Source organism: Clupea harengus, chromosome 19 (genome assembly GCF_900700415.2).
Source record: "Clupea harengus chromosome 19, Ch_v2.0.2, whole genome shotgun sequence".
NCBI classification, from domain to species: domain Eukaryota; kingdom Metazoa; phylum Chordata; class Actinopteri; order Clupeiformes; family Clupeidae; genus Clupea; species Clupea harengus.
Genome location: NC_045170.1, coordinates 10310444 through 10337281, shown reverse-complemented (window position 1 = coordinate 10337281; position 26838 = coordinate 10310444). Strand labels below are relative to the sequence as shown.

The window sequence follows — 26838 nt, the reverse complement described above, 5'->3', positions numbered from 1 at the left end:
GGTCTCCGGAAGCAATGGTGATAAGTGTCTCACAACACAGACCGATGTTGGGTTTGCACTACACACACCGCGTTCAAGTTACACAAATGTCGATAAACAAACATATCCATAGGATCTGCACGCGTGACAGACCTGTTCACCAACTGCTCCCTTTTCTCCTTCACTTATCGACGTCATTAATCAAAAGCATATTTAGACGGATGTGCCGACAACGATAACACCGGCATGGCAATAAAAGATGCAAACTCTGATTAGCTCGGCACTGACACTGTCATAAAAAAATTCGCTCCATGAAGACGCTAAGCCCCAAGCACAAACAAAGGAATGCCAACAAAACCACAAAAAAAACGACTAAGAATGATTGTGAAATCCAAAGACAAAGACAAATCAAGGGCATTGAAACAATGGGATTAGTAACCTGCATTGAAATATCTAACGGTGACAATGAATTACTTTCGGTTTGAATCCCTCGTGCCAAATGTAGTCGTTGGAGGTGTTGAAGGTGACTGTGCGAGGCGTTTGGATCGGTGCTCCAGATCCAGCAGCCTTGTGCGGTAGTGATGCGCAGTCATTTGCAGCCTTGTTAGAGTCGTACTCCACTGGGTAATTGGTCTTGTCATTTGAGCGGCACCGTCAGGCCCCCTCTGTTTCATTGTTCCTTCACTGCCGCCAGCTTGTTTCCTGCGGCACAAGATGTAACATCTTAAGCTTGCATTGACTTAATGTGGTCGTCAACTTCATGTAGACGCACTAAATATGTTATCGGTTATCGGTTTCTTCAGGTTTTTTTGGCCACACTTGTACCACTGTCATCACCCTGTCCTTTTGGCTTAGGAGGTTTTCAGGTGACTAGTGTTGTGTGATTTAGTGGGTTCGAGTCGATGGTTCAATAACAGCTTGTGTCAAACATCCCCAGTCTCGAGCGTGAGGCAATCCATCACACCGCGACTTACCGAGAAAATCACGTCTGACCTCATTTCTTTATTCCTCATTAGCCCTGGGGGTCGGTGCAGAGTGATCCTCGCGGCTTTCCGTCCGTGACCAACAGACCCTGTCAGCCCCCACTGACAGATGGATGGATGGCGGGGACGAACAACAGCATTATTACTTGTCCATGATCCCACCGTCCTCCCACACCCACTCATTTAGATTTAGATCATGCCCAAGAGAAGGGGCGATGGAGATTGTCAGTAGAGTCAAAGAGAGTTTGAGAAGTATTTCAAGCCAAGTCAAGGTGGCATTTTATTATAATCATGGCATTCCATGTGGTGCCATCAAGCCAAAATGTTCTTTGGCTATTCTGTATTAAATGAGTGCATATGAATGTATGTATACTGACCCAAAATAATGGAGACACTTTTGGGATTGATTTTGATGTACTAAAGTGATTTAATTAATTTGGTCTTAATATTATGGGGTGACTAGACAAACAGTGAGCAGATCACACAGAATCGTGAATCAGAACACACAAAATCATGAATCAGATCACACAGAATCATTAATCTGATCAGACAGAGTTATGTATCAAATCACACAAAATCACACAGAATCATGAATGAGTCAAAGTATTGCCGAATTTTAGATACTAATTCCAGCCATTTATGGTATCAAAAATGTTCACATTAGTTTGAGATGAGCGAGCTTCTCCCTAAAATTCTCTGAACTTCGTTCCAGTTTTTCATCTGCTTCCATATGTCATACTATTTTGGTATTTTTATTGAAGTTGTCCATTGTGTGTAGCAAGCAAAAAAATTGTTAATTCCATCATTCATTCCATATCACCCTCCTGACATTAAACATCAACATATCATTTTATAGATTGACCTTAAAACATAATGACATTTAATGTCATCTCTCTTTCGGTAATCAATCTATCATTTTGAAACAATTTCTTTTTTGGCACGCTGTGTCTACTTTGAGGGTTATAGTATATAACCTGCTGATTTAACTGCATCTATTAATGGTGATACAGAGCCTTATTTAAACACTCTGTTCTTCCTGTGTCTGTTTAATGAACAACACCTACCTTTCTTCCAGCCGTACAAAAAGGCTTGGCCTTTTTTTTTGTTAGCCCTGTTCAGCTGGTACCCCACTCACTCGATGAGGTGACTGTGAATATTTGCTGTGTCTTTTAATTACTTTACTGCAGGATGGATTGTGCTCCTGACGGCCAGGGCTAAGCTCGTAATTAAGTGTGCTAATTAACAGATGTTGGAAGGGGAGCAGGTTTTTTTCTCTCTTCCTCTCCTTTTTCCCCAAGCTTCGAGATTGATGAGGGGTTAAATCGTAGACGGAGTCGGCTGTTGTCACTAAGTGCAGTTGTCTCACGAGGGGTGGTCAAGAGAAATGGATTAGGCTCAGTTTAACCCGATTTACTTCATCAAATATCTATTCAACACTGATGGATAATATGGCAAAAAATAAGGTGGTGTCACCTAGGTGTCATAAACTTACTTAGCGATTCGGGTCTGAGATAATAATAACATCAATATCAACGTGGTAAGGCTAAACAAGTCAACAACGGCATTGGAAGATAAGGAGGGCAAGGAGGAGGAGGAAAACATTTTCCCATCCTCCACCCTCCCTTCCTCTTTCCCTCCCTCTCTCCATTTCTCCATATCTCCCTCTCTCTCTCTTTCCCGCAGGCTAAAGGACCACTGGCAAAGCAAATGTTACTGTCATCTGAACTAAGTGCTGAGACTCTCCAGCCTTTAATTGCACTGGATTGGTAACTCCGTAACAGTGCGCAATATGATAATGAGGAGTTAACTGGTGCCTGCAGGAAGAGACTCAACCCCCACCTCCCCACCCCCCTCCTTCTCCCCATCCCTTACTCCCCCTCTAACCAAGTTCCTGAACCGCCTCTAGTGTACTGAGTGACACCACACGCTCTCAAGTGAGCGTGACTGTGCTCCGTCGACACAGCGGCAGGCATTTTAGTCACCTTTTTTTTAGAGGCTGCCGATGAAGGTTTTGTGTGTGTGTGTGTTTTATTGTGTGATGTGTGTAGCGGAAGGGGTGAGGTGGTGGATGGGGGGGTGCCGTGATGGCGCTGCTCTTTAGTGGATTAACTCGATTAAAATTGAACGTGCGTCGCATTTGTTGATTATCAATAGCAAGGCCACTGCCTCCCCTGATTGCATAGTTTAAGCACTGATGATGTTATTACGATGGAGGGGGGGGGGGGGGTTGCACTGGGGGGGAGGTTGGGCGAAGGGTTGGGGGGGGGGGCAGTCTCATAGGCAAGGCAGCCTCAGAACCACAGACTCCTCAGAAGCCTGCTGAGCCCAGCCCTTTTCCTCATTTAGGAATTATTCCAGAGTGATTACTCAGCTCTCAGCTTCATTTTTTTCTCTTTTGTATCAGACACTGCCTTCAGGGTGAGAAAAATCCCCAAACAAAAGAGTCACTCTCATGAAATATGGAGCTGCTAATTCCATAACCATCTCCCCTTCACCCCCCGACTCCCACCCCCAGTCCTCAATCGGGACGGGACAGCAACCCAAAAAAGAAAAAGTCACAGCCCTGTCACAGATGAATGCGAACGGGGACCTGCTGCCGCGCTCCAAATCCACTCACCCCTCCCCCTGCCCCCCTAGATCATGTCATCATTGCCACGGCCCACCCCAGCATTCCCATTATGTGAAATAAATGAGCAGTTGGCTCCCTCTCACGCGCGGCGCTAGCTCGCTAGCTTTAATGCATGGCTTGCCGGTCAGCTCTGGGAGGCCGCGGCGCGCCGGAGTCATTACGGCCGGTCTTGGTCGACTTTGTTTTGACATGAAGCATTTGTGGCAGATCCCCCAAGCAGCCATGTGATGAATGGAGCGGGCCGGCGGGAGCGGGACGATTTGGCCCTGGACTCACCGTCCCTGTCCTCACATTTGTATCACTGTTCCGCCATGGCTCCCTGCAAAGGCCTGACATTGATGTAAGTGGACGTCCACTATGTGCTGCCTGGCAGTTTGTTGTGGGGGGCTACGGGCTCTACAGACTGCTCAGGTGCTGCTCTCTAGTTTGGTTTTTCTGTTGTTGTTGTTGTTGTTTTTTTTTTTTTTTGCGTCTTTCAAACTCACTGACAGACCTATTGCTCGATGGTGGCTAGACATTTCTGGAAGGCCTGTGCAGTACTCTTTCTGAAGCTCTAGAAAAAACTAAATTTCTGGTATGAATATTTTTGCAGCCATCATACAAATACACACATACACACACACACACACACACATATGACATGGGAACCAGCCCCAACTCAACAAACCTATATGTACGACTCTGCTTCCTTACACAAACTCATTCCAGTGCATCAGTGCACAACTTCTCCTTTCTGGCTATTCGCATCATAATCATTGATTTTGCCAGAAGTACTCTCTGCGGAGAAGAGAAGTTAGAATGTGTTTGTGTCCCAGCGAGCTCCCAAGCATAAAAATGCCTTTTCATGTGAGCATTTGTTAGAGTTGTCAGTGGTGACATTTGCAGCCCCTCTGCCGCGAACGGGCGTGGCAACACTTACTTGGTGGTGGTGGTGGGGGGTTTACAGACGCTCCGTGGAGCACCCACCTGAGACTAGGCAATCAACTCCCCTTCATCCTCCTGCATCTTCTCTCTCTCTCTCTCTCTCTCTCTCTCCCTCCCTCCCCCTGACATATTTATATTTCATCTAAAAAGGTAAAAAAGAAAAGAGTAAAAAAAAAATGTACCAACAAACTTTACTGCAAGGCAGGTCATATTTCACCTACTTCTTGTGGGGGGTGAGAGACAGATGTAGTAATTGCTGTGAGGACACGATCGCTGAACAAACAGAAACATATTCATGGCCACCGTAATGGAATAACGCTTGACAAATCTGCCTCAAGACTGCCTGCTGCAACCCCCCCCCCCCCCCCCCTGTATACACACACACAGACACAAACACACACACACACACACACACACACACACACTCCCCTCCCTGGGGACAAGATTTCTCAATGACATGTGCATTTATTTCCCTCTGCAACACTGACCCGAAAGGAAATAATCAATAGAAGGCCACGAGGATCATGAGGGCACTGAGTGGAGTATCATGAGCTCGTGAGGTCTCCGCGCCTGAGACGGCGGAGGAATGGAGTCCATCTTGGCTCGGGTCAGCTCCAGCTGCGGTGTGCTGTATCCTTGTTTGTTTCCAGTTATAGCTCATTTAGACTCCTCCACTGCCTCAATAATTCCTAATTGGGCCAAATGTCAAAAAAAAATTTAGTGATGGGAACAGCTGCCTGGGTTTATTGGTATGGCATCTGGTAAAATCAGCTCTAAATTGAGGTCAACCGCTCCAATACCATGCTTGTTTAAGGCCAAACACTTCAGCCGTTCATCCAGTAATTGCTAATGACGGATGAAAAAAAAAAAAAATAGAAGAGGGAGCAATATTTACTAAATGATCATTAAGACGAGAACGTGCTCGGGAATATCAAGGTTAGATCTATTTGATATTGGATTTTGGATTAATGCATCGCACTGAAATTGAATCTAACTGTTGGTGGGTTTTTCAGAAACCACATATATGGACTCTTGGCTTGTGTTCCCGCGTGCTGCACTGGGTTGGCAGTGGAGTCATGTCTTGCCTGGTGGCGAGGAAGCATCGATCCCTTAATGGTTGTTTTTGATAAGGATCCTTGTTTCCTGGAGGGTCTGGATGTACCAGACCGAGTGTGTCACGCAGACTGTGACCTCAGTCCCCGAGAACATCCGGGGAACAATCGGCGGTGCAGCCCCGCGATAGGGTCCTGCAACAATGGACACTGGCACAGGATAAGAGTTCAATTCCCCCACCGCAGTGGACATATCCGAGGCACCACCGGGGCGAGGCACAGGGCCAAAGATTGTGGAGGCACCCGTCATAGAGGCTCTCTACCCTATATTTCAGTGTGTGTGTGTGTATATATATGTGTGTGTGTGTGATCCACAGCCAAGCCATTGTGTTGGACTGTGAGACCTCTCCTCCAGAGGCATTCAAAGGGCTTTTGATCTGGCCGCCTGCTTTTCTGGAACCCTCTCCACCATAGTCTGCACCAATATTGTATCTGTCCAACAGATGCCTTTTTTTTACACTTTTAAAGAGTATTCCCCACCTTGGACTCTCACCCTCCTCCCCCTAAAGCAGAACAAAATACCCCCCTTACATTTCCCACTGCTCAGCTCAGCTCTGGGATAGATTAGTAGTCAGATCACTAACCCTCTTCCTTCAAGAGGGATTCAAACACAGGCATACACACACACACAAACACACACACACACACACACTCACTCTCACTCTCACATGCATCCTCTCCAGCCAAACATCTCCAGGGCTTTCTGTCGTCTCCCCAATTTTCATCCTCCCTCTTTATTTCAAATGACTGGATTAGTCCTGAGTCCCCCCAGCATTGCTCAATGCCTCTCAATCACCCTCCGTCACGTCACGTCACAGGGACTGGGCGCCATTTCAGCCCAGCTTAGATTTCACCTCTTTCATTACCCACACACACACACACACACACACACACATGCAAACACACACATGCAAACACACACACACACACACACACACACACACACACACACACACACACACACACACACACAAACACACTCACACACAGAGAGAGGTCCTGCCCGAATTGCTCGAAAGGCAAGCTCAACACGTGAATGTGAAAAATTATCAAATAAACATTACCGAAGGTAATTTAACATTGAAAGTAGTATCCATTGATAAGACAGAAGATTGTGATTTAAATTCCTCAGTGGGCACTGTTGTGTTTTGAAAAAAAAAAAAAACAACAGTACAATTACACATACCAGTATTATTACAGATTAAATTATAATAAGGTAAATTACATCAAAGCTAGACAGTGATAGCAATCATTGTTTCTCAAGGCCTCTTTTTATTGTAAATGGCCTCTTCATTGCTCTACAATAAAAGTGACTTTATTCTTGAATTGAAGATTGTATTTACATCCATTCTGGTCTGTCTATTCCAAAAAAAAGAATTTCTCTCTCAGTAATTCCTACCACGCCCACTAATTACACTGTCCCACTGCTCAGATGATGTTTTGCAAACCCCTACCATCACTGTTTGTGAAAAAAAGGACTAATGGTTTTCTTCAATTCAGCAAAGAGTCATATTTTATGGATCCTGACGTCTGACTACTGCCCCCTCCTCACTTTACTGATTACTCTTGCACATGAATTTAGGGGACCCTCTTTGTCCGATACTGGTAATTTAATTTCGAGGACAGCACTGCAATTACTCTGATAACATTCCATAAAATCCCCACTTAATTTGCCTGAAGCGTATGGATTAAAAAGTAAATAAATAAATAAAAATAAGACAGGCATGATCCACTCACTGTCTGTCACAGAATTTTTTTTTGTGTGATTTTACTTTTGATAGGATTTAAATATTTAAGAGAGAGAAAAAAAATACAAAGCACACAAAACAAAAATTAAATGAGTTTTTATTCCATTCTTATCATTTCCTGCAGCAAGTGTATCTTGAGGGGTCCATCGTTTAGCATGTCAGCAGGGTGACTGACAGGTACCTTAGGCCTGCTGTGTGCGGCTCTGGCCCTTCCCCAAGGCTGCTTCTGATTGTTATGTGACAGCCATGACAGGCCCTCGGCCCTCCATTACTGTGGGCATCACACACACACACACACACACACACACACACACACACACACACGTAGACCACCATGTGTGTGTTTAAACCAGGGGAGCCTCACATCCCAGCTTCCTCCCTTAAAGCACTTGGTTTACCAAGCCATATGTTGCTGTCGATAAGGCATAGAACTAGGCTACTCTGTGTGTGTGTGTGTGTGTGTGTGTGTGTGTGTGTGTGTGTGTGTGTGTGTGTGTGTGTGTGTGTGTGTGAGAGTGTGAGTGTGTGTGTGGCTCTGTTAACCTATGCAGAGGTGCTTTGTGTCCCTGGCATCTCCTAAAGTTAGTTGCTCTCACATACACCACAGCATCTTTGCTGACATTTTGCTGATTAGCTTTTGTTTTTGGCCACCCCACCCAACCACGGAATGTTTCCGCTCTTCTCGCTCTCTCTCTCTCTCTCTCTCTCTCTCTCTCTCTCTTTCTCTGTCTCTCTCTCTCTCTCTGTCTCTCTCTCCCTCTCTCTGTCTCTTTCTCTTTCTCTCCCTCTCTCCCCCCCCCCCCCCCTCCTTTTCTTCTCTCGTTTTGATGATTATTATTCAGGGTTTCAGTGGAATGCTGAGGCTGGTAGTACGGTCTCCTCTTGGGGCTTTGCCACCCCTACCAGAAACATGGAAATGCAGAATTGATTTACAAATGACTGACAAGAATGTTTCCTAAAGGGAATTTATCATAGTCCACCAGACGTGTGGCGCTGCATTACAATGCTAATGTCAAGGCTGAGCTAGCCGGTGGATCGAGCAAAATCAGTGTCTTCCTCCTCTTTCCCCGACTTATCAGTGGCCGGACATCACTTGAGAGTCAATGTATTATAATGTGAGTGTGTGACTTGATAGTGCTGTCACAATTAATGTAGCTCAGCTAAACGCCTTGAGCGTTCGCGCAGGCTTTTTTGGGGAGGAGACGTTCCTCCTAAAAGAAGCCAAATGGCACATCAGCAATTCTGTTAGTGCTCAGGGCATTTTTTTTTCTCTCTTTGTTGTGTCAATTTGTTACACACAATAAGATATTCTCTACTCAATGTTCATCGCTCAATAACAGGCACAGTCCTCTCGTGTTTATCGCGTAGCTCTAGCCTTTAGCATAAAGCATAAAGCTGCCGGTGTTAGCATATTCATCAAAGCATGTTAGTGTTTCTGTTCTTTTTCTGAGGCACATCAGGATTAAATTGCATTTCGCTTACACTGCTCAGGAATTCGGGTCAGGTGAACACAGCCTCATGCTAGAATGTACAGTGAACGAATAGAAGCCGTCGGTCTCCAGAGAACAGTGAAAGGGACGCTAATGTTCACGCTAACAGCCCTTGTACCCTCCATCCCACTCCTTTTTTTTCCTGCCACGTTCCGGTTTTGGTGCGTTTTACGTAATGGAACTTTTATGGGTCTGCCAATCACGTGCTCAGTGACATTAGCCATCCCATGTGTTTATATTGGTTGTATCGATATTGTGACTACAAATGGTTTGACTTCAGGGGACTGATTTTTTTTTTTACCATGTCATTAGAGTGCATAATCAAATCAGCCTTTAAACCAGGACTAGCCCATGTTCACATTAGAGTAGAAGCTCCCAAGGGTTAATAGTCATCGAGATGGTGCTTGCTGATATTTCGCTGCGTGAAACTTTGTGTGTGTGTGTGTGTGTGTGTGTGTGGTGGGTGAAATAGTGAAACAGCATGTGTTTGTGTGTGTGTCTTGTGAGTTTCTGTGGATGCTTGTGCATGTGTTCTTACTGTATTCTCTTGTGAGTAGATTTTATGTCCACTGTCAAATCTTTGTCACATTGGCATGACCCCTGCAAAGGCTCATGTCAATGTGGGTTTCTAAATGTGTGTCTGTGTGTATAATGTATATTCCTGTGTACTGTTTCTGAACGTTCAATGGTATGTCTTAGTCTTACACTAAAGTGATTCTCACTTGTGAGAAACACTTAACATTTTCTACAGAATATGCCCTATGTACATGCATGCAGGTACTGTGCACAATACCATGCAACTGCATGTACATATGGACGTATGCTGAGTTGTATAAATTATATGTTTATAATTTATCATGTGTGCACAGACTAGTCCATGTGTCTTTATCTGTACATTATCCTGATGTATCCAAAATCTGAAAATCATTACAATTAATTAAAGAAAATTCAAAAGGAAAATAAAGAGATTGCTCTCTCAGATTGAATTGGAGACCTTGAAATAGACAAGACAAGAGCAAAGCTCTGAGTCTGTTGGGAAATGCAGCTGGGACCTTTTTTTTTTTTTGCCTTACTCACGAGAACCTTATGTTGGTGGAGCCCATTAAAACTGATGGCACAAATGAGAGATGGCCTCTAGCCCTGGAGAGCCTCATAATAAGCCTCTAGCTCTCCCTAACGTGATAAAAAAGAGCCACAGAGAAAAAAAAAAGACTAACGAAAGTCAGTTCCATCTGACTCCAGTGTATACTGGATTAATGAAAATCGGCAAGTCAATTCCATCCCTGTTTTCACATTACTGCACAGGGGGAGGAAAAAAAGGCCGAATGAAATATGGTTTTAAAAGCTTGGTAATATAAATAGAGAAGCCCCTTAATGTGCAGGGATTTCACCAGCGAACAGAGGACTGGTGCAGCAGCCTCAAAGCCAATTTGACCGACACACGCTAAGTGTCCATGGCTGTATACATGTAAATGTAAATGTATACATTAACAAAACATACAAGCACAGACTAGACTGTGCGGCCATCTTTAAAGCAAAAAGGCTCAGCTGTCATTTCCTGCTGTATACTTTTGTGTAGTCGAAGCCCGATTCCTAACAGAAGTTTTTCCATTTTGATTGACAGCTGAGGACACATGTGGTGATACTCTGAGGGGTTCAAGTGGCATCATATCAAGTCCCAATTTCCCGAGTGAATATTACAATAATGCGGACTGTACGTGGACCATACTTGCTGATCCGGGAGACACCATTTCCGTCATTTTTACAGACTTCCAGACGGAGGAAAAGTACGATTTCTTGGAGGTGGAAGGGTCGGAGCCGCCGACAATTTGGTGAGTTTTTTTTTTTTTTTAAACGCCCCACCCCTACCCTCACCCCACCCATACCTCCTCAAGACCGCCTCCGCCTCATCTGGGTTGTGTATTCATTGAGCTCATTCTGATGAAGCCCTGAATCTTCACTGGAGTGGTAGCATAACCATACAGTTCCTGGTACACACATTCAAAATGGTTGCTTTTTCATCTCACCCGAATAAACCCCCTCTGTTGTGGGGTTACTAACTGTGAACTACATGCATTTCCTACTCCAACACTTTGCACATGTTACAATTAGGAGTATACCAGTGTGAGTTGGTTGTGTTTGGCATGCGGTGTTCAGTTATATATGGTGCTGTGAACTAGTGCGTATGTGTGTGTCGGTGTGTCTCTGTGTGTTCGCAAACACGTACCTGCATGCTCACCATCACGAAAATCGAATAAATAGATGTAAACATTAGTCATAATGGAAGTGCCTAATATGTTCTAATGTGCCCACCATAATAGTATTTCATCTTTGTTATTGATTGAGTTCAAATTAGTCTATTGATTCCTGCCGCCATTCCGGTAAACCAATTTGCCACTAGTGATGAGCGTGGATGGATAATTATTGCTCTGTTTAGGAGAACTATTAGCTTTTGCAACTCTCTTAGGTTGCTTGTAACGTCTCTTGTGTAAATATCCATAGCATGAAAGTTAAAGCAGTAGTTTTGGTCTAAAACTAGCAGGCACAGCTGGTACTGGTAAAAGCTTGCTAGCGTGCTTAACTGGTGTCTTTTGGCGTTATAGTTGGTACATCAACGTTTTCATGGGGTGGTCCGATCCCGAACCATGGAATTACATAGTGCTTAGCCTGGGTGGTCAGCAGGAATGACAGATGTGTTAATATGTCCTTCACATACAGTATACTCTGGTATACCTCTAAAAATGAATTTGAAGACGATGCCAACACTAGTTGCCTATAAAAAACATACCTAAAAAAGTGGCAAATTGTATACTATTACTTTAAAGCACAAGATCATTGAGTCCACCCAGGTTTGGGGCCATCTTAATTACAGCTAAGCCCCTCTAATTTTGATTGTAACCAGTGTGCCACTTTGTGACATATTTAAGTCAGATGTGTAGCGAATTTGTACTCAGAACTGATAAAAACTTACGATATGTGATATCTTCTTTATGAAAGCTAATCAGAAGAGGAAGTCATTAGGGGTCTTTTAAAATGCATTATTCTCAGATTTCAATACAGTTTATTCATAGGATATCGGAATATTATTTTATATTATTTACCGCAGCAACAATCATCTTAAAGCTCAACGGTCCCTCTCCCTCTCTAGTTATGAAACTGGAGATCCCAGTTGATATGCCACTAATGCTTAATCTGCTATTCACTGCACATTTGTTTGTGTCCTTTCAAAGGTTCCTAGTAACACAAGCACACCCTTTTAAATGTTGCAAAATGTCTACTTACTGTTCACTTACCACTCAGCAAACTGGTGCTCTGCTGACCTTTAGTGCTAAATTGTGTTTAAATGACAAAATAACAAAATATGATTATCAGACATTTAGATGTGAAATACCACACCTGGCCCCAAATATAACCATTTAAGCAGCAAATGTACTCACCTACCCTCTGTCTCTCTCACCCATTCAATCACTTAATATTATTCACACCTGAATCGTGTTTTTTGGCTTCATTAATCACACATCAGGCAACAATCTGAATATTTTTTATACAAGTATACAAAACTGCTAGGTTGTGGACATGACTGCAGGCAAAGCAGTCAGGAGTGCTATACAAGACTGCTCCTTCACATCAATGACACTGTCTGTGCTTGCTGTTAAAAATGCTTTCACACATACAGTAGTTAATATTTTTATTTCCTATAACTGACTCTCCTCTTTGGCTTTCTTTGTTCCTCGCCCCTCTCTCCTCCTTTCATTTTCTTTATTTACTCTCCCTCTCTCCCTTTTCTTTTTTCCCTGTCGTTCGCTGCTCTGGAACCTAGCCATATAATGAATAAGCCAATTAAATTAGCCAGGCAGAAGAGACCATAGCCAGCCCCTACAAAAGAGTGGCTAGCTAATGCTTATGCTATGCTCTCTGCCCATGCACAAATCTAAAGAGTGGCTAGCTAATGCTTATGCTATGCTCTCTGCCCATGCACAAATCTAAAGAGTGGCTAGCTAATGCTATGCTAATGCTATGCTCTCTGCCCATGCACACGTGCTGGCTTCAGGGGGCCGAGATCTGCCCACCCTTTTTGTTAAACTAGCAGTTTCATTTTGTCTGGTTATTTACTGAAGTAGTCACTGTTTGTGCTCCTGGCTCTCTCTCTCTCTCCCTCTCTCTCTCTCTCTATCTCCCTCTCTCTCCTCTCTCTCCTCTCTCTCTTCTCTCTCTTTCTGTCTCTCTCTGTCTCTCTCTCTCTCTACATATATATATATATATGTATGTCTCTCTCTCTCTCTCTTTCTGTTTGTGTGTGTGTGTGTGTGTGTGGAATGCAGGTTTACTTGTATAGAAGAATGCCTTTCATATCACTGTATGTGCTCAGGTTCTGTACTTCTCTACTGTTACAGATTATAGAAACACAAATCTCCCTTTATGGACACCAGCAGCATTCCCCTTGTGTATGACTCTGTATAGGTGATGTGTCTGTATCTGTTGAAAACCTTCCTGAGTCTGAAAGGGCTCAAGCTCTGATCTGTTGAAGAATCAAATGCTATTTGGGTTTGTGTTGATGTGTGCTTGGGAGATGGATTTTTTGGTTGGTTTCCTCCTGTTCGTTTCCAAATTTATAGCAGTCATTGTGAGCTTAACTGGCCACATTAAGTGCCTGTGGTGTGCTGTGGAGCCGGCTGTGGGTATAAGGAGTTGAATAAAAGCCCACTCTCGTTATTTTGATTCGGGAGCTTCTGGTGGAGCACAAACATCATAAAACAATGACAGTTATTCAAAGGTGAAATTGGGTGTGAAGCCAGAAGATCATTTGGATCAGCGCCGTGAACTCTCAGTCACGACTGCATTGTTTTGCGACGGGGTTTCAACAAAGTTCAACAGCCTCAACAAAGAAACACATTTTTGGTCATCAAACACGTGTCTGTGCGTGACGAGGGCTTTTTTTTTTGTGGTTACAAATTCAAAAAAGAACGCGCAATACATTGTCCCAGCGGCGCGTTCATTTCTGCCATGACCACCAACGTCAACGTTACTGCTCCAGTGTCACAGGTGACAAAACAACAACAGAGGGAAAAGGGGATTGAAGAGAGATTGAAAGAGTGCGAGAGAAAGCAGTCAAGTGGGAAGTCATAGCATCGTCTCTGGCTGGGAAACCGAGGGGAAAGGAGAAGAGTTTCTCAGACCAGAGACTAGTATAAAAGGGAACCACAGAATAGACATCACAATGGTGTGTGTGTGTGTGTATGTGTGTGTGTGTGTGTGTGTGTGTGTGTGTGTGTGTGTGTGTGAGAGAGAGAGAGAGAGAAAGAGATGTTTTGTATAAAGGGGATGGCTTTTATGTTTTGCCCTGTCATCTTTGACATATGAATGAATAGCTGTGCCTATGGTTCTTCTCTTTAGTCTTACTCAGACCAAATGAAGTTTCATGAAGCCTCTGCTCAGTGCTTGTCTGTGTGTTTCTGTGTATGTGTCTCTTAAATAGAAATGTGAATGTGTGTCTGTGTTCCTGCATGTTGCATATATGTGTATTAGAGAGAGATAGAGAGAGCACAGTGTGTGTGTGTCTAGCTTTGTCTGAAAGGATCCGGCGGCCTTTTTTTCTGGCCCATCTGACCCCATTGTGGGCAGTCAAAGAGCCTGGGCCTGGAGACAGGTTCCTTAGATCATCCACAGACAGGCTCCGCAGGCAGATGTGGCGTGGGCAAAAGGGCGTGTGAAAGTGAATGAGAAAACATGTCCAGGGATGATTTAAATGTGCCCACACTGCCATGGCTCAAACAAATGGCTTGTTCAGGTTGGGGGCTATGGACTCAACTGGACAGGAGAGGCAAAAGATGCAGCGCTTTATGGGTTATGCTTCATGCTTTATGGCTAACGCTAGCTAGCGCCGGGGCCAAGCTGCAGACCGGGTGTTCCAAGCCCAGCCCCTGTCAGGTAACACAGGCAGACACAAGGTCGGAGGTCGTCGGCTAACCAGCTGGACGTGAGAGACACATGTTGGTGTACAGTAGGTCTGCATTAGCCTCAATTAGCATTCTCCCTGCCGCTGATTGGCGATGATGGGGTTAGATCATGCCTGTCCGCCCGGATCGTTTGTGAGCGTCAGGCATATTAACCGTGATTAGCAGGGTCAAGCTGGGGCGACACGGTAATCGAATAGGATTTCAAGGAGTGGAACAGTTCACATCCCCCCACTGGCCAGTGCATTGTGCTGCACATGTAAGTAATACACCAGGGGTTAGTTAATGGGCAGTGGATGTCAAGACTGCTGGAGAGAAAATGACATTGCTTTTTGATCATACTATTGGCACCATTCCATGTTGTATGCTATTTAATGCTGAAGTTTACATTGTTGCCTTGAACTGTCCATAGTGTTAACCCCGGGCTCTGAAGTTTGTGTTTCTGTCCGGAGCTGTCCATGGTCCTGAAGTTTACGGCGTTTTCATGCACTGTCCATGGTGCTGAAGTGTATGTTTTTAGTTGCAACATGACACACTCACAACTAGTGTGGCCTAATGTGTAGTTTCACCTGGGACCCTGGGCTACAGAAATATATCCTCACTGGCTAAAATAAAACATAAATTTAAAGGGACAAGACAACTACTAAAATCTCCGTCTGGCTGAGTTTCGATCCTGCAACTTTCCTGTCCAGCCTCCGTATATCAAGATCACTGGTCTACTGATTTAACCATTAGGCCATCCAATAGCCACTCTATATTTTATGGGTAGTGCCCCACAGGATTACTGGTGATGCTTTGCACTGAGGCTGATTTTGTATGTGTGCAGCATGGGCACTCAGTTCTTTTCCCCACTCTTTCACTCTTTCACCTAATCTCAACCTCTCCAGAGAAATACTCTAGAATTGAACCTGGGTCCACTACATATAAGACTCATGAACAAGCACTTACAGTATGGCAAAAAGTGCTTATCTGGGCCTGACTTGATGTTGCCTTGAGGTACTTTAAGCCTGTAGTCAGACATTTTGGAATTTGACCAGCAGCTGTAAATTGGTGAGTAAAACTGCTCACTCTGACAATTTTTATCTTTTTTGAGAATTTTGTCAGAGTGCATCTATTAGTGTATCTATTATCTGATATAGAGACTTAGAGCTACCACACCAGGTTGAGTGTCGAAATTGGTGGATGATTAAATGTGGCTCTCCTCCACTATCCTGTGAATGAGGGAGGAAGTCTAGACTCTCTTCCTCCTCTCTCATTTTCTCTCTCTTTCATTGTCTTTCTCTCTCTCTCTCCCTCTCTCACTCCTACTCCCTCTCTTTTCCTCGGTCTCTCTTTGCCCCCTGAAATGTGGACTGCAGCCGGAGAGAGCTTTTTAAAACACCAGCACCGAAGCCTTCATGTTGCCAATGGTAACAGTCGCCACGGAGCCAGGCGACATTATCCCTACAAATACAGCGGGACAAAGACAATTAGCCCAGCCTTTAAACAAGCCCTGGAGTCCCCTCCGAGAGCTCCAGACAGCATGCCTCCTAATAGGCTGAAAGTGACATGGCTGTGACGATACCTCGCTCCCCCCCCCCCCGGCGAAGCGGTTGACCCCAGGCCAATTTCGGAGATCTAATCTCTTTTTGGGGAGATTATGAAAGTGGCTGTCACTCCACTTTTTTTCTGTTTCTCCTCCTCCTCCTCCTCTTTCCACTCTCGGAGTTTGTGGATGTTTTTGTGTGTCTGTGTGTGTCTGTGTGTGGGTGTGTATCTGTCGGTGTGTGTGTGTGTGTGGGGGGGGGTGTGTATCTGTCTGTGTGTGTGTGTGTATCTGTCTGTGGGTGTGTGTGTGTATGTGCGGTGGTGGGGGGGGGTGGGGGGGTTGTGCTGTGCTGGGTGCGTGCGTGTGCATAATGATATCCAGCGGCCTCCAGATGACATGCCAGGCTGTGCCAGTGTTTCATGCGCCGGCATTTACTTGCAAATCCTGCCATAAACATCCCATTAGAGAGCACTGCCACTTCACATTCTCACGCACATCACAGAGGAGTGTGTGTGTGTGTGTGTGTGTGTGTGTGTGTGTGTGTGTGTGTGTGTGTGTGTGTGTGTGTGTGTATGGGGGGGGGGGGGTTGTTGTACATGATTTGTGCACATCTGTGTTACTTTCTTTGGCTGAGGCTGAGTGGGAAGAGAGGAGCAACAAAACAAGCGAAGGGAAGCGGTGAATTGAGCAACGATCACGACAAATGTTATGCATTCCACGTTCCAATCAATTTCGCTGGCACGCTCCTTGACGTGCACTTCAGGGAAATCTAGCGCGCCAGGATGGAGGCAGCATCCCGAGCAGGAAGTTTCTCCACTGTGACCTTGGACTGTTTGGATCTGAGAGTTATGCCTCATACTCACCCTTGCGTGCGCACACACACACACACACACACACACACACAGAGAGACTCGTTAGCACACACAGATGAAGCTGCAGATAAACTCACGCAAATACTCTATAAGTACACATGGCATGCATTGCATATATGCGCATGAGGACACGCGTTCGTGTGTGCACAGCTTACAAAACACCTTGCGGTCGGCTGTGTGTTGTTCTAAACACCCTGCAGTGTGTGGAGTGCTCATGCATGGGTGCCCACACACACGAGCACACACACACGAGCACACACACACAAGCACACACACGCTCGAGCACACACTTTTGCCCCCACGTCTCATACTTTCACAAACTGACACTTGCTCCCTGAACGCATGTAGATTACTAACATGCTGTTCATCACTGCCTGCTTAAAGCGCATTCATACTTTTAAACACAAGCTGATGGGATAACAGGAACACATACTCCCGCAGACACATATATATACACACATAAACACACACACACAGAGAGAGAGAGAGAGAGAGAGAGAGGGAAAGCTAAGTGGAAAATCCATTAAAGTTGCCGTCCTTCCCATACCTGAAAGTGGTTAGCGGAAAGGGAAAGTGCTCCGCTCAAACTTGTGACATTCAATTGGCGCGGCTGTCCAGAGCCAGGGCATTTATCAGCGTCCACACAGCCATCAGGAGTGGAGAGGAGTGGAGGGGGGAGGTGAGGTGAGGTGAGGTTGGGGTGGGGAGGTGTGGGGGGGGTGGGGGTGAGGGGGTGGTGGCTAAAGTGGAGGTGGCAGGCGACCAGGTCCTGTCAGGTGTGCCAAGCAGAGAGATAAGGAGGCTGGACAGCAGCCTCGTCTGGCAGGAACAGCCGCCGCTGCTTCCCCAGGTCCTGTGTCCTTCAAAAGGACCCCCACTCGTCCGCCCTCCAGTCACCCCAAAGAGGGCCCACTCTTCCTCTGCTCTCTAACCCCCTCTCCCAGGCTATAATCAGCGGAGTCTTCTTCTCCTCTTCTGTTGTAGCACATAGAAGTGCAGTGATATCCCTGACTCTCTTCCTGGGTCAACGCAGATACATTAGGCATTCACATGGAATCAGACACAGATCTCGTATAATAAATGCTTCTAACTGGCTCAACACAGAAACATTAGGCAATCGCATAGAATCAGACACAAATGTATATGCTTCTAAATAGGTCAAAACGACATCCGAAGACGACATCAACAGTGCAAGAAATGCAAACAACTTCCCACACATTCATACGCACAAACATGGATGCACACATACTGTATACACATATATCATGCTAGCACATATACATTATATATCAATTTGCATTTAGAGATGCAAAGCCACCTCGTGCTTGAAAGCGTCTCGCACGCCCCACACGGGTTCCAGCCAAAGCAATTACCGCGGCAATGCCAGGCCTCTTGTTTCACAGGAAACCTTTTTGCGCTGGGTCTCGTGCCGGCGGCGACATGACATGGGGGGAGTTTCCTCCCTGCCGCCAGATACAGCCGTGTTCAACCTGCTTTTGGCAGAGACTGCTCCACCATGTCATTAGCATGAGCCGATCCAAACCCAGCATTTATGCACACATAATTCCCGATTACCGTACGGCGCACCTAACATGGCTGCACCGGTGGTTGCACTCACTATGGGTTTGCGTCGACATATTCTAGATGCAGAAAGAGTGATTTAGAGAGAGAGAGAGAGAGAATGAGAGAGAGAGGGAGAATGAGAGAGAGAGAGTGAGAGAGAATGAGAGTGAGAGAGAGAGAGAGAGAGAGAGAGAGAGAGAGAATGAGAGTGAGAGTGAGAGCTGTCAGCTGTGATATATTTTCTGTGTGCGGTGCAGTATCTAGCCCTGAGTTAGCTTGCGGGAGGGTTGAAGAGGTCTGCTGGGTCACGGCACCTCTGTCAGGCTGCAGATGTTTTTCTGACCCTACGACACTCCGCTTCGTAACTCACCGCGACCCTGCCACCCCGCGACCCCGCCAGGCCCTCTGATATTGATCACACACTCCACACCTCACTTACATCCACCACCGCAAGCCTTGTCCAGCACCTCTATTGATCTGATCTGGAGACCGGCGCTTTACATTGTTCTAAATCATTTTCAGTTCAACTTGAAATCCCGTTTGAAACTGTCAGTGCTTTCCGTCAGACGTTCCTTAGCATTGTGTTAGCCTCAGGTCTTTACACAGCGCTAACTTCGCAATGGCACCATGGCATTGTACAGTCCCCGGGCATGCCACTTTCGCTCTCAAACATTTACCGGTGTACTTTAATTCCAGAGTGGAGTCTTCGTCACCAACGCCCTCCCAGCTCTGAGGAACCTGGTTTGCAGTTAGGGATTCTTGTTGTGTGGTGCCTTTTTTCTTTCCTTAAAGTGCATTGCATAGCCACAAGCAAGATGCCTCTCTTCACCCACCCATCTCACTCCTGAAATAATAAAATCAGCAGCCTGGCTTCCCTTCTCTGATTGCTTCTGTGCCCACCAGCGGCGGGGACGACGTGTGCACACAAGCCTCACGACATGGCCACTCGGTCAGGGGAATGAATTTCATTTGGAGCCACATGAGAGTTATTGGTTCGGGCTGTGACAGAGGGAGAAGGGAAGAGAGAGGGAGAGAGAGAGAGAGAGAGAGAGAGAGATAGAGAGAGAGAGAGATGGGGGATGTAGGAACAGAGATGAGAGAGGCCGTAAGAATCAGTGAGAAAAGGGAAATGGGAGACGGAGAGAGATGGAAAGCGAGGAAAAAGTGTGTGAGAGTGGTTCGGCAAGAGAGATAGTGAGAGTACGAGAGAGAGAGAGAGAGAGAGAGCGAGAGAGGGAGGGATGGAGAAAGAAAATGGCTGCTGCTCAGACAGGCGTGATGGGACTCAGTATAAATACCATACAGCGTCTGCACGGCCCTCCGCCACACCACACACCTCATCTGCACAGACTGGGAGTGGAGGCAGGTGAGAGAGGTTTCATCTCCTCCTTTCTCTCTCTCTCTCTCTCCCTCTCTCTCTCTCTCTCTCTCTCCGCCTCACTCACTTGTGTCTATTCACTCGTTCAAGGAGGAGAAATAGAAAGATGGAGAGTAATGCAAAAACGGTTTAGCATGATTTGATCAGTGATTGCTGATCTTGCCTCGCACATAGTTAAGAAGGCCTAGTGCTGACAAATGTTCCTGTCATTATAAGCAACGCTGTGTGCGTGTGTGTGTGTGCGTGCGTGCGTGCTTGCGTGCGTGCGTGCGTGCGTGCGTGCCTGCCTGCGTGCGTGCCTGCGTGCCTGCGTGCGTCCGTGCATGTGTGCATGCATGGACATATGTATGCCTGTCTGTTTGTGTATTTTTGTGTATGGGAGTGTGTGTGTCTATATGTGTGCGTGTGTGTGTGCGTGTATGCACGTGTGCATGCATGGACATATGTATGCCTGTCTGTTTGTGTATTTTTGTATATTTGAGTGAGTGTGTGTGTGTGCATGCGTAAAAATGGACAACTGGTCTGTATCAGAGCAGCACATCAGATGGTCAAGCACGACGCTGCAAGCACAGAGAGAGAGAGAGAGAGAGAGAGAGAGAGAGAGAGAGAGAGAGAGAGAGAGAGAGAGAGAGAGAGAGAGAGGCCCTGGTGGTGGCGACGGGGCACTGCAGCACCCAGTCCACAGATGGCCTCTTGAATGGGACTAATCACAGAGGCTCGCTGCACAACTTGCTGGGCAGCTGTCAGTTCAAGCCCATTTTCATGTCCTTGGAGGCGAGTGAAGATGTTCTGTCATCATCATCTGTGTACTCACACACACACACACACACACACACACACACACACACACACACACATACACTCACACCATGCCATTACACTCAAGTAACATTTGGTGACAATTGTATTGTCATGTCTTTGCCACATTTTCATGTGTGCATCACAGTTATCACTGCCCTGTGGTATTTGCTAATATAAATGTAAATAAACCAGATAGACCAGATTTCCGTCCCCAAAAGGACAGCAGAATGTTTCATGCATGTTGGCTTTATCACTGCTGTGGCTATTAGACTTAACTCCATTTGGACTTGACTGCTCACACCGTGTGAGTCACCGTCCTCTTCAAACACAGGATGAGGCCCATGTCCAGCTTTGAGTAGAGTGTGCCGTGTGTTTGCATAGGCATGGAACATGTGTCTGCATTTTTAAAGAATTTAAGTACTTGAGATGCTCAGCAGGTCTGGTGTGTGTGTGTGGTTGTGTGTGCATGTGTGCATGCATGAGGGGGAGTGTGTGTGTGTGTGAGAGAGTGTGTGAGAGAGAGTGTTTTATAATCTGCCAAACAGCGCCAGTTATGACAAATCTCTCAAAGATGGACCTATATTGAGAGGTTGAGAAGCAGATTAATTATATATATATATATATATATATATATATATATATATATATATATGTATATATATTAAAAGATTTAAACCAGAAAAAAAGTGAAAAAAGCGTTCATACCTTTGGAATTAGTTCACCTCGTTGACTGTTTGCTTTTTGCAAGCAGTGTAATAGCTGGTATTTTGGCAGGTTTTATGATGGCAAGATGAGCCTGTGCACTGAAACCCACTGTTTGACTAGGGACTCTATGTTGTTTACAGTGTGTAGTGTGGGCACAGTTCCTGGGAGAGCGAAAATGGTCTTCTGGGCAATTCAGAATAGAACCATAATGCTGTTGTTTTGTTCTGCCTCAACATATTTAATGTCCGACTCTTTTTATGTACACCCCAACCCCATGAATATTTCATGGAAAGTTCCCTGCCATCATTGCCATGTTTACAGAACGGAAAACACCCCACTTTATGTAAGAACCCAAAATGTGATATACAGGAAGGCTGCCTGTTCACTTCCTCATAGAATTCCATTACAAATGTGAGTGGAAAATTGCATTAGCTCATCAGATTGCTCTGGTTGCTCGCTAATATTCTCACTCATTAAGACACTGGGTAATGGCAAAATTGACCAATTATGAATCAATTTGTGCCTCAATTAAAGCACTTAGGTATCCTAAGTAGTTTTCCATCACACATTGGGTTCAAGGCATTAGAATGGAAGACAGATCCATGTAATGATATGCACATGCCTCACAGCCATTTTTTTGGCCATATTGGTATGCCAAGTGTTTACCAAAGAGCATGGATGCCTTGGAGCTGTTGAATTAATGTTAGCAAATGGCAGTCGATGCTAATGGAGACCCTATAGTTGGCATGGTGATTTACGGCCAAGTCATTCCTCAATGTCAGGAAAATGATTGAATAATTCCCTGCTAAACTCCGTCCTTTCTAATCTAACATCTAGACTAACAACTGGTTATATTATACCCTCCAAGCCCCTACCAATATGCACACAGACACACACAAACACACACACACGCACATACACACACACACACAAACCACATAAAAAAACACACACACACACACACACACACATACACAAACCACATGAAATACATACACTCACACATACACACGTAATGTCGTGCTCTCATTGTCTATAATTGTTCACCATGAAGTTGTTAAACCTCATCATGAAGTGTCGTATGCTCCAAAAGCAAAGAGACTGAAACATCCAGGAACAGAAGAATCATCCAGAAAGTAAGCTCTGGCAGCGGCATCTGTCACGCTCCTTTGTGTCCCCACCTTCGGGCTGTGTGCCATGTCCGGGCAGGAGTCAGGCAGGGAAATGGCGGCCTCCCTAGGTGCGGCAGGTGACAGGAGGGAGAGAGAAACAAGCGAAATATTACAAATACGTGGCAGCTGCCTCTGGCACCCGCATCCCTTCAATCTGCAATGTGCCGAGGTGAGGAATAAAAAGAGAAAGAGAGAGAGAGAGAGACAGAGACAGAAGAGAGAGAGAGAGAGTGAAGGAGAGAACAAAGAGAGAAAGAGAGGGAGGAGAGAGGCTGTGGATCCATCCATCGAGCAACAGCGAGCCGCCGGAATTAAGATATGTTTTGGCAGCGTTACCATGGCTATTGATTGTTGCGGAAGGTTGTTGTCTCCTGATCCTCAATGTGAAACAATAATTCAGGAGCTGACAATGGGGGGACAGTGCTTTCAATCATATCACAGCACAAGGCGTTCTGAAGCTCACCCGCTTCACATACACCCCTTGCTTCGAAACAGACATCAGTTAACAAGCAAAGCGGAGGGAAGTAACTCTCACGGATGGGTAAGGCCCACACAACAAAACCCTCTGATGTGAATCAAATTATGTTTAATTAAATGCGATATCGAACATTTAAGAAACACACCCTCACACAAACAGTACCAAAACGTCTAAAGAACAGGCGATGTAGCGATTTAGTCGTTTGATCTTCAGGTGTTATCAAGGTTGTCACTGCCTGCCTGCCTTAGTCCTGACAAGCCACAATGGAGTGATCAACAGACGGTGGAAGGATTGATCCGCCACCCCTCGCGTCCCACCACCCTCCTTGCCCTAATCCCCTTCCTTAGCCGTGATCCAAACACCAACACTCTGTGTTTTGACCGACAGAGCGGCGAAAGGAAAATCCCCACCAGCCACCACCTCCGTCGGTGAAATAGAACTAGCGGTGTCTCTATGTGTGTAGAAGAGGCTTGGGCTCTCGTGAGTCTATAAGGCTCCCGTGGATGATGGAAAGAAAGAAAAACAATACACACAAGCCGCTGGCGCAGAACAGGGCTTTGCCATGGGATTTATCCAGAGGCAAGACTTAAGACGATGTCCCCTCCACTTGGTTGACCGCTCTGTGTGTGTGTGTGTGTGTGTGTGTGTGTGTGTGTGCGCGTGTGTGTGTTGGAGGGATGCCGGGGGGTTAAGGCTCTATGCGGTCAAGTGACAGCTCTGTGTGTGTGCGTGACTGTGTGTGTGTGTGTGTGTGTGTTTGTGTGTGTTAGGGGAGGTTGAGGCTCCACATGGCCGGGCGACAGCGTTCCCCCAGGGTGGTCCTGGCCTGTCAGGACTCGTAGCGGGCCGCAATGCCTCGCTGCCACCTCTGCTTGACAGCCATGCTCTTCTCATCACACATGTGCACAGACACATGTAATCCCCATGACCTCACATGGAGGAGGAGGTGTTCCAGCGGAACCCTTAAGAGCTTCATGAAGACTGGGCAGCTCAGTGGAGGGAATACAAAGTAGCTGAACAAAACAACCAAGCAAGGATTCAATCGTTCGTTTCACACAAGCTGTAGTAGTCCCACTTAATGACACAAACACTATACCTAAGGAATTGGTAAATACTATGCATAGTGATTACTGTGTTATTATACTACGCATAGTGATTACTCTGTTATTATACTATGCATAGTGATTACTGTGTTATTATACTATGCATAGTGATTACTTTGTTATGTTATTAGAAGAATACTAAGCTGAAGGCCTGATCACGTGTTTGTATGCTGCACTTATCCATTAATTAACTATTACGTATTTAGTACTTTTACTACATTTTAGAACATTTAATAGATAATGGGGCTTCTGCACTTGAAACTTGTTAAACTGTAGTCATAGGTGGTTATGAGAGCAGTATAAGTAACTGCTCCGTTTTCACCATCTACAAAGTTTAACAAAGGCTTTACTCTGTCCAATAAAACCAATGCTAACTTGTTTTGTAGGCTTGTAGGCTTATTGTTCGACACTGCCAAAAATACATCTGAATGTCAGTGCTATTTTCAGCCGTGACCTTTCGTACTTTATTGCACTCTGCAAAACAGACGTTTGCGTTGAGAAGTCCCGGGTAATATTAAGTGGTTTGCCTCTTGAAATTTCAAGAGATTTCGAGTTTGGAGTGGCTTCTCAACCAGATTCCATTTGGTCTAATTGGATGTAAAGTGGACTCATCAGTAGATACCCCCTTTGGGCCGAGGCAGAACAAACAAAAGCTATGAACCCTTCCCAAACAATCAATGTATTGGAAATTCAATAATGGAATCAGTGACCTCCCAATATCCTTTAAAACTGGCCAAACAAAGTGGTCAATGAAAGGGAATGGTGTTCACTGATTGGCTATGAGACTACACATATATGGATGACATCTCCATGCACCTGCCATAGCTGTCACAAAGATCATGCAGATGAATTAGAATTCATGTTTAATTCAGCTCTCTTTCAAGTTCTCTTTCTTTCCATGTGGACACAGTGTGCACTCAGTCCTTCACACTGAAATGGATGCTACAGGGGACCAGGTCATCTGCTAAGGGCCGGATGGCTTTGGAGGGCTGTAAGGCAGGGGATTGACTGGCTTGAGTGGCCTGGTCACCTTTGAGCCGGGGCGGCTTGTGGAGGCCACGCGGCATTAGAGGCAGGGGATAGCTCTCGGCTAAAGAACGCCATGAGGGTCACGCCAGGAATCATTACAGGGGCTCACGGCTACAGCTCACAGCGAAAGAGAGAGAGAGAGATAGAGAGAGAGAGAGAGAGAGAGAGAGAGAGAAGAAGACGGGGAAGACGATGGGAGGGAGAAACCTAGACCTCAGCTCATGGGCATGTGTATGAGAGAGAGGGCCATTGAAGGCTGTCACACAATATGGAGGAAGACAAAAACTTGAAACAGCACATCAATACAGCGGTTTGCATTTCTGTCAGTATTTGCTTAACAAAAGCGTATAGAAAAGTGTGTATGTGCGTCAGAGATAAAGGGAAGGAGAGAGACGGTGAGAGGGAGAGAAAGAAATAGCAGGTTGTATTCAAGTCCCATTAGAGGCAAGATCAGAGGGTTAGCCATCTAAACTCAGCTCACACAGACCCTTGAGGAGTTAGGTGCCAGTGGTGGCCTCAATGTACTGCTGGTGTGTGCTACCTGCAGTGTCACTCAAGTAGCCTTTGAAGGTCAGCGTCGGCTGCATCTGAAGTCTTAGTTTTATAGCCGTACCACAGAACGAATGCTTTAGTGTCGTCTTGTTGACACTTCATTTCATGGTTGCCTCTGCCATAGAACAATGTGACATATGCACAGTCTACGGAGGGTGTCATTTCAGAAATAACTAATTATACCCACTGGGTCACCTTACACCAAGAGGGACAACAGTATTGTCATTATATTATAATTATTAATTAAAGAGTGGTCAAAATTATAGCGTGCCTTATTGCTGCAGTAATTGTTCACTGATGTGGAAAATTGGGTAAAGGGTCCATGGACTACATTGTCTTGACTTCTTGTCCTAGTCTCTAAACAGCATTGTGATGCCCACTGGTTACTGATTACTGTTGACATTACTGCGTCTGATTTTTGCATCTCATCTATGCATTATAACACATATTACAACACCTTGTGGAAATATTTGGTATCATGCATACTGTATTATATATTTACATCTCATCAGTAATATAATACAACATAATATAATTGGATACTTTTTTAGAAACAACTATTAAGTTCTTTGTGGGTTGCATCTTATCAGTAATATAATACAATATAATATAATATAATTGGATACTTTTTTAGAAACAACTATTAAGTTCTTCTGTGGGTTGTTATGAGTTGTTACCATGACTACCCACTTATTACCACGGTGCTACCCAGTTATTACCGATCTGTAGAGTAAAGTGCTACGGAAATATACTTGTATTCCGAGACTGAGCTGAAGTGGAGCAGCATTGTTAAGAATAGTAAAAGACACAGCCTTTTGAAGATATTTGTAAATTGTTT

The 26838-nt window shown here is 45.2% G+C and overlaps 1 protein-coding gene across 4 annotated transcripts in view; it reads left to right on the top strand.

Moving 5' to 3' along the window:
- Nucleotides 1-26838, top strand: part of csmd3b (CUB and Sushi multiple domains 3b) — a 363440-nt gene that overhangs the window by 131587 nt on the left and 205015 nt on the right. For 3 of the 4 annotated variants that reach the window (XM_031585977.2, XM_042710744.1, XM_042710745.1), the window contains one exon: nucleotides 10490-10697. In XM_031585977.2, coding sequence (XP_031441837.1) covers nucleotides 10490-10697 — 208 coding nt within the window. The remainder of the gene's footprint in view (nucleotides 1-10489; nucleotides 10698-26838) is intronic. The other variant, XM_031585978.2, reaches the window with a different exon arrangement.